This window comes from Lampetra planeri, chromosome 17, assembly GCF_965212315.1.
Source record: "Lampetra planeri chromosome 17, kcLamPlan1.2.h2, whole genome shotgun sequence".
Lineage (NCBI taxonomy): Eukaryota > Metazoa > Chordata > Hyperoartia > Petromyzontiformes > Petromyzontidae > Lampetra > Lampetra planeri.
The window spans coordinates 7,267,312-7,284,790 of record NC_136123.1 but is presented as its reverse complement, the minus strand read 5'-3'; the positions used below and the strand labels follow the sequence as shown (position 1 = coordinate 7,284,790).

Sequence of the window (17,479 nt, the reverse complement as noted above, 5' to 3'; positions counted from 1 at the left end):
GGTGCCCTAGATCATGGTGGATACGGAGGCTGAGTGGCGCAGTGGTTAGCAGACTGTGGTGTGAACCCAGTGATCTGGGTTTGAGACCGAGCTGAGGCTAACACAAGTGGCTCATAGTATCCAAACCCGTCGTGGTATCTCCCCACCTCCCAGCCACGTTCCTCGCCCAGCGGAGCGTGTTGGTTTATGTGGAAGCCTTAATTGAGCAGCGGACTGACAAATTGTTGTAAAGTAATCGTTTGATTCATTATTTATCCACTTCCTTATTTGTGTATTTCAATGCCATACTATTGGAGGACCTTAACACTATTAACACTACTATTCTATTAACATCAATGGATAATGGCTAACTGGTAAAGCACATTCTCAATACTCCAAAGCTGGTATGAAATGTTGTAGAGATTCAACAGTTTTCCATAGCAATCCAGCTGTGTGCATCTATACAGTAGATGTATAAGGAAATGTACTTTGACTGAGCCACGATAACTTCTCAGTGAATCCCTACGCATCAGAAATGAACACCTCGGCAAAATGCAATGGGCGATAAATACAATTTGGCTTATCTCGAAAGCATTTCACAATAGCTGCCCGCAACAATTTTGAAAGATCACATTGATTGTCAGATGGGCCTCAATTATTGGACAACATCTTTGAACGAACGCGTAGGCTTGAGGAGCAAGTGGCTTAGGTGGAGAAGCACAACCCAGCTTAATCCCTGTAATCTGTGAAATAGGATCATAGCTCCTAAAAATGTCACTCCTGAGAACACTTGCGCCTCTACCACTGTCAGCGCTGTAATTTGGCCTCTTAGCAGAGGAATGGAGTTTGCTTTATTGCTTCTGCAATAAAGAAAAAATGGTGGAAAAAAATAGTGCTTTCTTAAAGAAAACTACCCTCGTGTGCACAATTATATCTGGCGGAAAAGCCCTGTATTACATTGATGACCTGCACTGATTTTAATGTGGGGGGTTTTTTTTTGCGTAAAGTATACCCTGTCAAGTTGCCATAATCCCCTCTAAAAACGTTAATAATGGCCCTTGTACTCAAGGATTACTGCAGAAATTTAACACTATAACAATGGTGGAACTAAGTGCAGTGGTTTAATCTCTTATTTGCTCATACAAAAAATGGGTGGTGAACCGAGAGCAGAAACAATCCAACGATTACGATTTTGGCCGGATCGCCATTGAAAAAGAACCTCTGAGCTCAATGGGCCTTACCCGAAATAAACTGACTGATGAGCTGACTGAGATAAATAAAAATGCAGCAAAAAAATACACGATTATTAAAAAACATATTGAAAATATTGCGAAAAGCGCATTTCGTTATATGACAATGCTGTTCATGGCCCCAATTTGCGTTTTTGTATCCGCACTTTCTTTGCTTTACAACATAAAACACATTGACATCAATAAACACGATTTGCACTACAGTAAAATGGAGAAAGAAAAGCGATTGTTGCTATGAAGCTCCTTTTTATGCCCTGCTGAATGACAAAGTCATCCTCACGGAGAATGAACGATTAAACGAATTATTGCTCCCCCGAATGGCAAAAATATTTCATAACGTAGCGTGGTATTTAAAATGGCCCGCTCATATATTTTGTGCGGTGGCTGCTGAGGAGGCCGCATTAATCCCACTGTTGTTTGGTCAGGTGTGACGGCCATTTTGGACCAATTCTCCATCGCTGTTATTGGAAGAAAAGGAGGAAGGCAAGGAGTAGTGGATGGCTTTTTTCGATCACCTTTTAACCTTCCACATTTCCACTAGCCACGTGCAGCAACTGAAGCAGGTGTTTCAAATGGGGTTGGGGGGAGGGGGGCGCATGAGCCGAGACTGATACTGCATAAATCATGCAAATATTCGGCAAACAATATTTCTATGTCGTCCATGGCACAGGCACCGAGCTCGCGAGATCGACGGCGCATGACGGTAAAGCGGTACCGCTTCGTCTGCGGCGCAACTAATTAAATACCATCGCTGGATTTATGCACAGAATTCTGATCGTTTGGCTACGAGTCAGTTGCTTTCCTGCATGGAATACATTTCACGTGAAATATTTTGCTCACAGAGCAGGTAGCCAAAAGCCATCCTGTGCTACCTCGGCTCATAATTTTCAGACATGCTGGCCCCACCCCTTGTCAAACATCCACCCAAGAAATGTGTGTTCCTCTTAACACACCTGGATTTTGATGAGATTTTTTTTTAAATATAACACGATATTTTTTTTTTTAAAGGGGGTGGAGTGGTGGTGCAGTGGTTTGTGCACTCCACTATGAAATCCTGGTGATCCGAGTTTGATTCCTGGCCACGGCACCTCTGATTTACTCACACCTCCAATTAGCACGGTCAGCTACGTACGGTGCAAAAGAAGTTCAACAAACATACATTTGTCAATGAAGAGTGACATCTGAACTATCCCTGGGCCATACGTTCACCACTTGCGCTGACCAGTGTGGTTAAATATGGTGAAAGATTCTAATGACCATCATGGCATGGGGAGGCCCTCATCCAGTATTGTATTGATGAGTGGCTGTAAGTGTAAGCTTTGTTTATATATGTGAAAATGTATGGAACACAGGAATGTGGTCAACGGTTGGCGTAGACGTTTACATTTCAATCCACAGCACGCAACATTAATACATATAACTATTTTACAATTAATTCTGGTAATATGGCATTTTTTAAAGCAATTCAATATACCATTTATTTAACCTACTTTTTCGAATCTTGCTGAACCTGCAAAAATGTCTACTCTTCATCTGTTCCGTATTTGTGCTCTCAGGTCTGGGTATTAATGGGTTACAAATGTGTTTCCAATGTTATATATTTATTGTGTTGGTTTTGCTTCAGTGAATATGCAGTGTTATTGCCGAACATAGTGAGACTACTGAACTCATTGCACATGTGACGAACGTATCAGAGGCACAGCATTACCGCAAAACTTCTTTATAACTCGTCTGTTACTTTTGCCCAGAGCCACGTCTTCACGAGTCCCCAGGTCAAAATCAAGAACACAGCAGCACCATTAACCCCCCATCCCAGCACCCCCACTTAAACGTCACAATGAAACGGCATCAATAGAGCGGCGCTTTACGCAATGTCAAGTTCGCTAATCGAAAAGTTCATTGCGAAAATGGTTATCGAATGCGATGTACGATTCCGGGCCGACAAGAAGAGACACCCTGCTAGTAGCCGACCCATTAATGCCTCCGCATGACTCCACGGCCTGTGATACCGCTGTAGTAATCTCATATTTAGCGTTTGTTTGGACCATTGATCAGAATGCAAGCCGGTGCGTCGCGCCTGTGTGCTGTTTATAGGACGGGACTCTTTTCGCATCGAGACGCTTACACGGCACGCCGGAATATAAAATAATAATAAAAATGTTTAAAGGGACCGTCGCAAAGAATTCAGTGGCATCAGCCCAACTCCCAAAAGAAACGCTCGCAAGCACAAGCTATTAATACGGAGGCCTCATTCTATTTATGTCACGTTGAACAGACGAGTTGGCACCCAGCATGCCCTATTGGCCGTTTCGGCACGGTTTTCATCAATGGTCGATCATAAATGAGAACCTGTTTGACATTCTAGCATTAGTTGCCTTCAAAGTGAATTCCTGCTGTGGATAATATGGTCCTACGCACAGGTAGTAGTAGTGGTGGTAACAGAAGTACAAAGGTGCACAGTGATCACAGAACACTGCCTATATTTGAACAGAAGGATTATATTAGCATGAAAAATGTCGGAAATAACTTTGCAATAAACGCTGGCGCACGCTCATGAATCACAACGGTATTATAATATCGCCGCTCTCGGCTAAGTATAACGTTCAGTCTGCTCTTCAGAGAGGGCTTCTGAATGGTCGTTACTGTACTGTATATGCTGCTGGTTGCTGCCCCTCAGCTAATCTCAGCTCATTCTCTGCATTCTTGACCAGAAGTAGCTGACAGCCGGGCAAGTGCTTATACAGCTTAGGCGCAGATGCACCGAGCGATCCCTTCATCCAACAAAGGCAAAGATCCCCCATATAGCCTTTAACAGACTGTTAGGGCAAGTGCTGTTCGTGAGCACCTACTATGAAGGCCGGCACGGCACACGAAGGGTGTGGATGGCCAGCACCACGCCCGGGCATCTGTGTTTCCACGGCGACGATGTTTAGACACTTGCACCAGGTACTCATTTGAGGCCGAGTCGACCTAGGGGATTCCCAGGACCGGTTCAGATAATCGTCACTGGTGTTGGCCGCGAGAGGGAATCAAACTCGGGTCGCTGGGTTCGTGGCGCGATGTACTAACCACGACACTGCCGTTCCCCTACTTCCAACATGCACACACAAAGGAACGCACAAGCAGACACCAAAACGCTATAAACTATGATGAACGCTAAACAGCACCATTATAAAACAAACAACGTATAACTAACATTTGACCACCAACATCATTTTGGAATTTTCCAATAGCCATGTTTGTATAACAATTTAGCCTGGGACAATGAAGCACTTTTCATGAAGCTAGCCGTAATGCATATCAGTATATGCAGGCCCTGTTTAACAATGCAACAAGGAAAATGCCTGACTGTGATATGCCACGTCTGAGAGCGGTAACATTGATTTAATGCTTTTGTTGTGACCAACACAAGCCATTGTGCACCAACAAGCTTCTTAACTACCGAAATATGTCACTGGATCGAATCAGTAACAAGCGATATCACGATCCATCACAATATTCTAACAAACATTAGCATCGATATCACAGCCTATGGGTTTAACGAAACGCACCACGGCTGATACAAAAAAAGTTGCAAGTTAAACTGGAAACTTCAAACACAAGTCGGAGACTTGTGTTGCCTCCGAAACGTCGTGATTTTTATTGTTTTATTTTATTAATTTTAATTTCATTTTTTACCTACGTGACTTTACCGAAAGAACTAAGAGTATGAATCCTTGCAGTCACGAAAGCTTCAAATCTAGAATTAAATGGAAACTTCAACTTGGTGTTGTTATATATATTTTTGCAATGCCCTACAGTTTTTGTTCCTAAAGGCAGCAATCAAAGTAAACTAATTCTGGTCACGCTCACAAGAAACAAAGCTCAAGGTCATAACAGAAAGACTTTCACATTTGATTATTTTTTGAGCGCCGTCACCTCATGTAACGAGAAGTTGTTCTTCCACCAAATAATGCACCCTGTACCCAAAACCTGTTTGTGGCCTTGTTTGCATCATTTTATAAACGTCCAATAAACGCGTGCAACACATAAAGCATAACGAAGAATTATTGCACCTCAATAACTCACAAAGCATCTAAATAATGATCACACTCCAAAAAAAATGCGTTTTTGTCGCATATGTTTTCCAACATCACAAATCTTCACGCTGTTCGTACATCAGAAGTCAGTATTGAATTTGTGGTTGAGATGTATTATAGGTTCGAGGCTATTTCGAAGTGGGGGGGGGGTGATAGGGAGCATATTTTCTGAGTGAAGTCTCGCAACCGAGCTAACAATATCAAAACGACTCTTCAGCAAATGTTTAGTGCAGACAGAGCATGCAACATTAAACCCCACGGCCTGCCTGCACAACATAGAAGACCTAAACGCCTAGGTTTGCATAGCCATTGCAATGGTACGTATTTGTTTTTGGATTTGGTGACATGGTAGTTTTATGCCAAAATGATTGTCATCGACCCTCCACGACCCAACAAGAGATATTAATTGTACGTGGTCCAGTGTATCGATCAAATGTTCACCCATAAAGCCTCTCCTGATGGGTGTCTTAAAACAGTTCACGACCTAATTCAACGTCTGTGTACGACGGACTTTTCGCTCAAGATTGCTTTGAGCTTAATCGGGTTAAGTGAGCTCGGAAAGCGAATGTTGCAATAACAATTATGGAAGCCGCTGCAATAGAGAGAGGCACACGCGATGAAAATAACATCGACTGAATATGAATCGTTAATATAGCCCTTACATGTCTTTTGACGTGAATTGAAAACAAATATATATGAAGCACCAAGATGAGGGTACACAAATAGAGAAGCAAAGCGTGGCAGCAGACAAAACGTGTTGATCATTTCCTCTAGCGAGCACTCACGTGGTCAGTGCTTGACCAAGTTTGGGCAGCTTTTGAGAAATGTGGCGCTAACATTTTTAAATGTGTTTGAGCCCCGGGTCTCAGAGACGGCCACGGTCAGTGCTATCTGGCCGCTAGACTACGTGTTAACAGACTGGCTCAAATGTAACAAATATCAAGCCAATGATTTAAACTTGGCCACGTGCCCGCCTCGCGTGAGAATGTAGATGTCTTAAACAGGGACGTGTTTATTTTGATGTCCCTTACAATGAATAGCGCCCGTCCAGCATTGCACGCAGTTACAGTGTAATCGGTTTAAAGTGTTCAATGCGGTAAAGCCTTCATTATAGCGCATTGCTTTCCAGATAACCTCAACATGATTATCATCAACAGACACCATTATTGTCAGCCACTGTTGGATGAATGCTTCTCCATGCCGTCAACGTTCCTCATGCTGCTGCTGCGCGTGATGCCACACTCGATCTCTCTCTCACTCTCTCTCCTGCACGTCGCCTGATCTCACCATCGCTTCACCTTTGCGATGGTCATCCTCTTGGTGCCCGCGCTCTTTCCTTTGGCCACCGTTCCATCATCCGTTGGGCCGCCACGTGTCGCGCCCATGCCCACTTCACGTGTTTGTTAACGGTCGATATCACGTCTCCAATTAGGGTTGTTTACCCTCGACACGTGCGGTCGTGACTGCAGGGATCCATACTCTTTGGTTCTTTCGGTAAAGTCACGTAGTTAAAAAATAGAATAAATTTAATCACGACGTGTCGTGCGTTCCTCTCCGTGCAATGTCATTCCAAGTAGCATGCACCTTCTCCATTCTCTTTCAGTACGCTTTTTTTATATTTTGCTCCGTTTAATTTGTCAGTGTCCACGTTACAGATCCGCACATCAGTGCTGGCAACGCGCACTGAAAACTGTCACCTGCAGGCCCATTGCTATGTCGGGTTTCCTGATCAAATTCAGATTTTTTTTTCTTCCTCCCAAAATCACTCCATCCCGCTCTAGTTTGCCTCTTTAATGTATCGTGTTAAGCCTCATACACTCTCAATAACTGACCCAGGAATGCATATTCTACTGTGGTTCTCCAAAATAACAGAAGGTTCCACATGACTCGTTATTAATTAGAAAGTGCGTTATGTCATTACTCTAATTACATGATTTGCTGCGGTAATCAAATAAGTCAATGTCTACATTCACAGGGGGTGGTGGATGTGCACGTGGCCTGTAACCCGGCACTGTGGAGGCAGCGAGGTTTGGTGGTTCGCACAAATGTTGTGAAACTCCCTTCCAATTGGGCCTTGAGGTGCCATTCCCTGCCCTGCCAGTAGAATGCAGTAAAGCAGAGTGTGGTCTAATACCATCTGTTCCTTCTGAGCGGGTTAGAGTTTTGACCTCACACACGTGCGTTGTCTCTAGGTGCTCTTCTGTCCCCCCCCCCCCCGCACGTATCAACACTCTTGAACAGTATGAAAACATCTAAATATATCGAGGATCACGGAACTTGGACAATTGTTGGTGCCAGCTCGCCGTCTGGCTGCTCTCCAGCTTGTCTGTGTTTTCTCAGTGATTGCAAAAATGCGATTTGTGTGACTTGCGCAATGCCAAACTATGCATTTAACCTCAAACTAAATTTACGAATGGTGTTCACGACATTTTCAAATAACTATTGAAATGCACGCGTGGAGTTCCCCATAGTAGGAAATGCACAATTGTTAGCAAGCCAACCGCATAATACACAACACACTTTTTGTCCGCTGTGTAGAACTCAAGAACAAACATTAATACGTGAGAAAGGATACAGAAATAGGGAAACAATGACGTAAGAAATTGTACAGTACTTGGACTCTTCAACTGTTTCACCTTGGTGCTTTTCCAAAATACAAAAGAGTTTTTTGTGACAATAACGCACTGTTTCGCAGGGCTAGACTTGCCCTGAACAATCACAATGGACAGATAATTACAAGGCATGCTGTTATAACGCAGGGGTCACGGGCAGCACAAAGGCACACTCTGGACAGGTCAAGGGAAGAGTGGACCATTTATGGATAGCAATGCGTTGTTAATCTCAGTTGCTGAGCAAAGGCCCAAGATACCCAGCGGTCAGTGGCAAATTGAACTTTTTTAAGGTTTTTGAGAGAGCTACTATGTTACTCGAATGCCTGAGAAAAGAGATGATGGGAGAAAATTTTAAATTTTAGGAGTGCGAGGAGTATGAGCCGTTTCTTTATTTGCAGAGTGGTGGTTGAATATGGCAAGGATGGGTTGAAAGTCATTTTTGACCAGCTAAGGCCCACTGAGGTATATTGCTGTTTTTCAGAAGGGCCTGGCCACAATGATAGCTCAACAAAGTAGCTTATCATGTGTAAATGTATATAGCAGCCGAATACTCTAAACGCGTGTTTCTAAATGTGGACGGAAAAAGCAGAGGACCCAGAGACAAATCCACGCGACCAAAAGGAGAACATACAAACTCCAAATATACAGGCGTCAGGGTTTATGATCAAACCCACAACCTCCTCCATACCAGGTGAGGGAGTTAACATCTCACCACCGCGGCACCCCTATATGAGACCGAGTCCTCAAAATGTGTGGAGTTAACAATGAGCGACGTTTATGAAAATGCATTATTGCTGGAACACACTTACTAGCCATGGGTAACCCTGGGTATTTTGAAGCCCCCGGTAGAAAGCACGGAAAGTGATCCGCAAAGCACATTTAACATGACCACATTGCCACTCTCATCAAAAACCTGTTGAACTAATTCGTAACCACAACAGTGAAGGTCAAGCCGAAGCCAAATAGTTTTCCTGTTCAGGTGAGAACTGGAATGTATTTCATATAAGTTGGCGGCCCTAAGTCAGTGGTAGAAATCCAACTTTCCCATGACCGAGAAGAGTTCCTACATAGAGTGACCACGAGTGAGAACGCTCAAAGTGGTACTCATTTCATTTACCCAAGGGAGGTGACAATCAGAAATGATTCTTCACTAGGGGATTGAACCTGCGGCATTCTCATTGTGAATCAAGCGCTCTCACCGCAATATATACTCGTCAACGATACATCAGCGCAATTGCTGGCTCTTAGGTAACCTGAGCTCAATTGCCACTTCAAATACAGCACGGCCAGTGAGGCTCGTTCACTTCCTCCACCGAGTTAAGTTGCTTGCAAACAGGTGAGATTGGATCTTTGAAGTTTCAGGTCACCAACACTGCAGTCGGCCAATGACGCATCATGTGTTGTCTCCTAGTATCATGACAAACTCAACTGGAATGTCTGAGGAAAATAAACAGTGTTTGGTCTTCCGTTCGCAATCAAACAAATGAACCCACTGGCAAGCTTGCACTTGGTTTTAACAGCACGCCAGAGTTGTGGTTACGCGTAGTAGTCAAGGGACGCGAGCTAGCTAGCAGTAACAGACTGTGTATTTACACTGCGATATCGTTTCACTCATTGTGCACCGCTCTTTTGCTTACTTAGTTCGGATCACCTCGTTGCTAAACAAATGCCCAAGCCTGTTCTATTCTTAGCAAGGCGGTGCAGCTGAGAAGTTGTGTAATTTTTTTTTATATGGACAAACAGCTATGGAAAGCAGGCATTGCTTATTTTGTTATTAACATTCTCACAACGACGGTAAATTATTATTTTCCATCCGTAAGAATCACTTTAGCGTTTGAGTCTGGTTTGTTAATATGCTTCTGAAAAACCCAGTAAGTCAACATTAATTTTAATGATTATATTATCAAATGCTGTAGTTCCACGACATATCTTTGATATTCTTAGTTATTGTAGATTTAATATTGTGCCAATGAAACATTTAACTTTGAAAACAGTGCTATTTTGTAAACAATGCCTAATTCAGTTGCGGTGGCTTTATAAATGCCGTCCTGAAATAATGTGCAGGGTGTAATATTTATTCTAGGGGTGGGTTAAATATTAACTAACTTTTGTATTGCCATAAATTATAATTTATGATGACAAACGCCTTTGAATATACAATACAGAATGTACAAATGTAGATTTAAGTTATCTTAAATAAACAACAAATTGAACTTTACCAATTGCTCTGTTACATAAGGCACAATTCAGTTGTGATTTACAGTCGAACCCCATTTAAGTGTTGCAAATTGGATGAAAATGTGTACGTACATAACTTAACATGTTAAGCCTGCACTATTTAACTTGAACAAAGTATAAGTCTTTGGTGGCTGCGCGTGACCCAATAAGCGAGGCTCATATTGTTTCAAGCAACGTGAGAAAAGTACAACCCAACTCCAGCACCCTCCATCACCATCCACACTCCCCCCACACCACCTCCACGTGTCCAGAATTTCAACTCACACACGGGCATGGATTGCCACCGGTTCGGGCTTGACTAGGACAGCCCAGGAATTGTTCGGCAGGCAGGAATTGATTCGTACCGAGATCTGGTACCGGTATTGTGTAGAACTTTTATCACAGTAAATGGAACCGTTTTGTTAGACTTGGGCTGACTGAGAAATATATTTGGGTTTGGTCTATAGTCGAAAATGTGGCAACCATATATGTTTGCTGCTATGCCCATGCAAACACCACCTTGTGTCAGACATGTGCAGATACCAAGGATTATCCACACACAAAGGTGAGCTTTCGATTAAATTCGGACAGTGTAGAGTTACATTCTTATTTGAATTCGATCTGTTTAATCCAGCTGTAAAACTACATCGGTAGGCGAAATGCAAACCTTGTAAGAGAACATACTGCTTTATAATCACAGTACTGTATACATGAGTGCATGTGCGAGCATTCTGATTCATCAGCGCACGTACTGGCAGTGAACTGTTCCCTTCCCCAATGTGGAAGGTTGTCGGCACACAACATTCTAACAAGGCATCTGTTTAACTACCAGAACGGTATTTTATCATCTGGCATAAACATCATAAGTGGCGTCGCAACGCAGAATATCCCTGGGTTTGATCTTCCACGAAGCTCATGGTCCACCCTAATCTGCATCTGCACAAACTATGGCAGATGCGAATACCTGATGCCGAAATGGAAAATTAAAAACCCTCCAGTGTGCGATTGTGGGCATCCAGAACAGACCGTGCAGCGTATAACGACGCAATGTCCCAATCCACAAATACGAAGGAGATATCACAGTGATGATGATGATGATACACCACTCCGCTGATCTTGACGCAGGCTGTCTCGTTGTTGCTCTGCGTCTACATCAGCCGTATAAAAGAAGAATAATAATGGCTTGCCACTACAAGCAATGTCTAACTCAAATTTCGATTTAAAGCTTTCGTGACTGCATGGATTCATATGCTTGGTTCTCTCGGTATAGTCACGTATAAGGGAAATAATAAAATAATCAACATAATAAATAAGCATAATAATATTTATTTTTATTATTTTATTATTTCCCTTCTACGTGACTTAAACATAATAAATAAACAATAATTGTATTTAGTTTATTTTTATTATTTTATTATTTCCCTTCTACGTGCAATTAGAAAGAACCAAGAATATAAATGTCTATCTCAATTAAGAGTTTATTTTTACATATATATACATTCTATAGTGCTGAGTTGCAAACATGTCTTGACACCAAAGGGAGAAAATTAATGAATTAATCACTCCAAAAACTGCTTTCAAAGGTGTGGTGGGTATATAGCAGATGCTGAAGACCACAAGTGAACATTCACAATGGGGCTAAATCGTCATATAATCCAGACTTGCTTGCTGACCTGCATTCAAGCCCGACAGACCAAGAAAACTAGTAATCTGTCCGGATGTCTGGAAGTGTCTGACAGAGAATGGAATACGTCGCAGTGTGTGACAGAAATTGTTAGGGCTGCGAATAATTCTCACCTCGCCCTCCTGCGATTTGATAAATCGTCAGGATTGATGGTTGTATTTCAGTGGACGTTTGGGGATTCGTCGTTGATGCGAACCCATTGCATACAATATATATTACATTATTTACGGCTATTTATTAATCCACTGCTGGATGAAGGGCTCCCCGTGCTGTGTGGGCCATTGTTTGTTAGACCGTACATCAATGTGCTGATGAGTGCGAGTTGGTGATGAAGGGGAGGCCTAGGACTGGTCTAGACGTTGCGTGCCGTTGGTGTTAGCCGCCAGGTTCGTTAGCACATTGCACAAATTGCTTTGCCACCACTCCGTCTAAAACATACAGACGAATCGAAATGCATCAGATTCTTAAGCGCGTGCTTCAATGCATGTATCACGAGCTTAAAAAACCGATATTAATTAGAGAATCAATGCATTGTTTCACCTCTCGCGTTGATGGACTGCACACATATCGTAGACCACATATATATGGTACATTTAACTGTGTGTGTGGACATTTATACAAGAGTTGCGTACTAAGAGTTCAGCTTCCGCATGTAACCCGCCACGTATTCTTTCCATTACTCACATCAGGTGCGGAGAATAGAAAGCAGTTGACATATTTACTGCGGAGCATTATATTACAATTAACTACAATAGGGCCACACCTGGAATTTTGAAACATTGAAAAATGTAATCTATGTGCTGTGATGTGCAATCTGTGCACGGGACACACACAACCTTAGCGCAGAGAGGGCCATAGTGGTATGTGCTCCAACTGAACGCTAAAAGTAACATGATAATTATAAGATTTTACAACCTTATATCAAATTACTGATTGATAAAGGCCACCCCGTGCCTTTTGGTCAGTAGGGTTATTTTAACCACACTGATCGTAAGGGTGCAATAAACCTGGGGATCTGAGTTATAATTCCAGCCATGGCTTACATAAGAGGTGAGTGGTATCGTAAGCAGTCACCATCTAAAGGATTGTTTTTAAGCCATTGGTGGTGATTGACATTAAAGTATCTGTGGATTAGGCAGACAAAATGCACACTACTTTGAGCTTGTCATTTAAATGGGTATGAGGTATGAAGTCGACTATCATCTGCAAAAGGAGTGGATCGCATTGTGGGTGAAAGATCATAAGTCATGAACAAAGAGAACAAATCGTGTTGGAGACAACATAGATACTTTAAGAACACAAGAGATAATGCATGAGTTGACCTTTCAGTTTGAGAAGCTAAAAGGAATTCCACGCCTGCAGATTAGAGTGGACACCAGATGATGGCAGTTTGTCGTGTGCAATACCATCCACAATCAAATACTTTACAAATCTTAAATTTCGATTTAAAGCTTTCGTGACTGCAGGGATTCATCTTCTTGGTTCTTTCGGTAAAGTCACGTAAAAGGGAAGTAATAAAATAATAAAAATAAAACATAATAAAATAATTCTCACGACGTTTCGGCCACAACACAAGCAGCCGTCCTCAGGTGAAGAACAGGTCTGTCGGAAAGACAGCGTCTTTTTATGTTTTATTCTTATTATTTTATTATTTCCCTTCTACGTGACTTTACCGAAAGAACCAAGAAGATGAATCGCTGCAGTCACGAAAGCTTTAAATCGAAATACTTTATAAATGTCAAGGGATTTAATCACAGACCTCTCTCCAATATGTCCAAGATCATGGAAACAGAATGATGGACAATGTAGAGGGCAACCAACCACATGGACAAGTCGAACTTGTTGATGCTGCTGCGGAGGCGAGATTTTATCGCTATTGCCTGCTATGGAGGAGGTTGTGGGTTCGAACCCAACCCTGACGCCTGTATATTTGGAGTTTGCATGTTCTCCCCGTGGTAACGTGGATTTTTCTCCGGGTCCTTCAGTTTTCCCCCTCCGCAATTAGATTAAATGTGCGTTTAGAGTATTTGGCTGCTTTACATTTCGACGTGGTGATAAACCAGTTTTTTTGAGCTATCAGTTGTGGCCTAGCTGCTTCTGAAAAAAGCAATAGAGATCAGTAAGCTTTACCCGGTCAAATAAAAAATAGTTTTTAGTAACTGGGAAAGGTTTTCTATTTCTATGCATATATAATGGTACCGTGCATAATACTCTATAATGATTCAGATTATAATTGTAGCCAATGCATTGTACAGTATATGCAACATACACAACTCCGAAATGTGACACTCAAAAACGATTGCTTTGCGTGCTTTTAAGCTGTTTTGGATCACGGGCGGGTTGCAATGTGTCACAAGCCACCTCTGACACATGCGTAACGAGGCTTACTGGGCAGGGACGTTTAAATTATGTCTGGAACCTCACCCCATAGCTAAGCCCAAAACAATCACTGGAGTGCATTATCCACAGCCATCTGCTACCCACGCATACATACACACAAACAAGCAATTACATAGCAAGCCAGCATTGCATGTTATGTGTTACTTAATAACAACTTGGAAAAATTAGTCTTTGAGTCAATTAAGCCACGAAAAAACGTAATTTGCTCTACAAATTGCTAGGGCTCCATAAAAAACGCTGGTGCTGAGTGTGGTGTTGTTGCTGTAGGACCCTAGAGCTGAGTGTGGTGTTGTGGCTCAAAAACCCTGGTATGGAGTGTGGTGATGTGAGTTGAAGGGGGACATGGGGTCAGATGGTTATTGGGAGAGCTTTAGCAATGGACCTGCCCTTGGGCAGAGAAGCTGAGAGATAAATAGTCAGAATAGCAAGTGACAAATTCATCGATAATTCAGTCAGGCATTAAAATATATGTCCAATGACATACACAGCCCAAACATGATATGTAATACTCTTAGGTTTTTTCGGTAAAGTCACGTAGGAAAAAATAAAATTAATAAAAGTAAAATAAAAATGATATGTAATTACGTTCATTTGAAATATAGAATACACATTCAGTGAGCGTTACAGAAACAGTTGACGACTAGGATCTGGTCTTGTAGAAAATAGATGCAGTTGCTGTTAGTGTACACCTATTTATATTAACACAACGCATGAATGAAATAAACACTTCATTCAACCAAGTAAAATCAAACACTGCGATATTCATCACCAAATAAACCTTCACGTGTCTCTTTAAAAGAAAAAAAATACAAGAATTCAAGGATGCTGTTGAATACAGTGGTCTCAAACTGGTCACTAAGGCTGCACTTTAAAAACACAGGCACACAAAATGTGGGTTTGCCTTTCATTTGGTTTGGCTCAGCTTTGTGGATAATGTTTGCATGCAGGGCTTTCGGCTGCTTGGCACTACGAAACACCCACTCATCTGTATACAGTAGTCCAAGAGAGAAGTCCTGTGGTTGTGCAAGATAGATCATTTCACGATATCGTGAAATAAAATCTGCTGCTAACATGGAAGCGTAGGCGAAACTACTCTTTCAGGAGCTTCTGAGAGTGGAGGCTCTTCTGCCAGCATTGGCATGAGCCAGAGCTTTGCCCTTTTACCTGCGATCTAACTGCTCCCATAACTGTGTAATTCCACTTACAAGACTGCTGCTCAGCTATTCGAGAGATTCCAGCAATGCAAAAAAAACTGTTATCAATTTGTATATAACCGATGAACACAACAACAACAATAACAAAAATATCTTTAGAATCAGAATCAACAGAGATATATATGTGTTAAACGGCCACCAACGCTGGTTGTCATTCTCCACTCCTTTAACGTATACCAGTCAACTGAATCAACAGCTGCTCCATGCAAGAAGTGACTTTTTGGCCAATTTCTGTATTCTTTCAGTCCTTTCATGCGGTGCATCTGCCGATGGATAGGACACGCACCCGCTGTCCTCAAAGAAGCCCTCCAGTTCGTCGCGCTGCTCGCCCAGCGTGGAATCCAGATCCAGGTATGTGCCATTGTGCGAAAGCTGCAGGGCACAGTCATCCAGCTGCGGAAGAGCACGCAAAGCACAGGGAAAATGTCAACACCATTGGAGCCTCATTTGCCAGTAAAAATATGATAATTGTTTTTTTACCCTTCTATTTGGCAACAAAACTGACACCTTTTTACAAGGAGTCATGTTTGCATAGACCACAATACCTGCAGTCATAATGCAAACAAAAAACACAACTCTGATAATGTGCTTTATGACTGCAGGTATTGTGGTCTAGGCAAACATGACTCCTTGTAAAAAGGTGTCAGTTTTGTTGCCAGATAGGAGGGTAAAAAAACCAATTATCAAAATGTCAACATTTAACGTACCGACCGCATCGACCACCGAGCACCTTGAGTTGATGTAGCAGACTTAAAAATATGACGAGAGAAAATACTCACAAGGCTGCAGGGAAATTCTTTGTCGAGACTATGATTCTGTATAATAATGATAAGTTGTGATAGCTTGGGATGATTTTCACTCAGCTGTGGATTTATCGTGCCTGATGACGCTGCTGATGATGATAATGATGTCTTTCATTTAGCCAGGAAAACCTCACAAAATCTCAAGAGATGTTGAGGTCATGCATTGGAATTTTGCATATGTTTGATTAGTTTGTTCTACCACCCAATCAAATTGCTCATTGCTCAGCCTCAAGACTAGTCCAGCACATAAGAGCCACATGAGAAAAACATGTACACGTAGTCTGCGACTGTGTGATTAATCAGTGTTATAATTAGGTTCATTTTCAGATCTGACTATGAAAACCAAAATGATAATTTACACTCCCTTGAGACAATCCACTTCTGGATGAAGGCGGCCTCCCCATGCTGTGACATTGACGGGTTGTTTTTTTACTTTATTATGCTGGCCAATGTAGGATGAAATAGGGGAGCCCTGGAAAGGTTCAGATATAACAAATTGCCACTGACATTAGCGATGACCAGGTGGTAATTGGACGAGGATCACTGCGTCCATAACGACGTTCACCAACCGCTGGGCCACAGCCTCCCCATGATGAGAGAAAGCTCGTGTTGAATTGGAAGACGTTTCAATATCATCATTTATGTTTAAATGGACACTTTTTTTTCACGACAAAGGGAAGAGTATAAAAACAGAGTTTTCATAATGTACATTAAATGATCTGTGTTATTATAAAATCTTTAAACACTTGGTCATAGCCTCTGATGTGGGCCACAATGTGCTGCCACATTGCTGTATAATGGAATTGTTTGTACATTCACGTGTGTTTTTTCATCTAAGCTGCAAAACCACAACAAAGTCTTGCCCTAACACATGGTGACAGATCCTAAACTAAACACGAATATTCTGAAACTTCTTAAACAAAAAAGAAACATCAATAACACATTGCACAACATAGAGACATTAATATACACTCTTCTTTCAGGAAATGAAACACATGAACACCATATGGAAGAATCAATGTACGGCATTTAATTTCACTTTAAAATTGCAAGACATTACTGCTGGTAAAAAAAAAATATTTCCTTTAATTAAGTAACACAATGTTTGCTGCAGAACATCAAAACATTGTAATTGCTACGTGGCTCAGAGTAGGTTAATTTGTAAGTTATATTTGCAACAGCGATAGCACCAGCCCTGAGCAGGTATTATTTGGGAGCATGTTACGCGACTTCAATAATAA

The 17,479-nt window shown here is 41.9% G+C and overlaps 1 protein-coding gene across 1 annotated transcript in view; it reads right to left on the bottom strand.

Annotated features, from left to right (window-relative positions):
• Nucleotides 1–17,479, bottom strand: part of LOC144723330 (FH1/FH2 domain-containing protein 3-like) — a 179,033-nt gene that overhangs the window by 140,995 nt on the left and 20,559 nt on the right. The window contains exon 2 of the mRNA XM_078602034.1: nucleotides 15,722–15,828. Within this exon, the coding sequence (XP_078458160.1) occupies nucleotides 15,722–15,828 (107 nt within the window). The remainder of the gene's footprint in view (nucleotides 1–15,721; nucleotides 15,829–17,479) is intronic.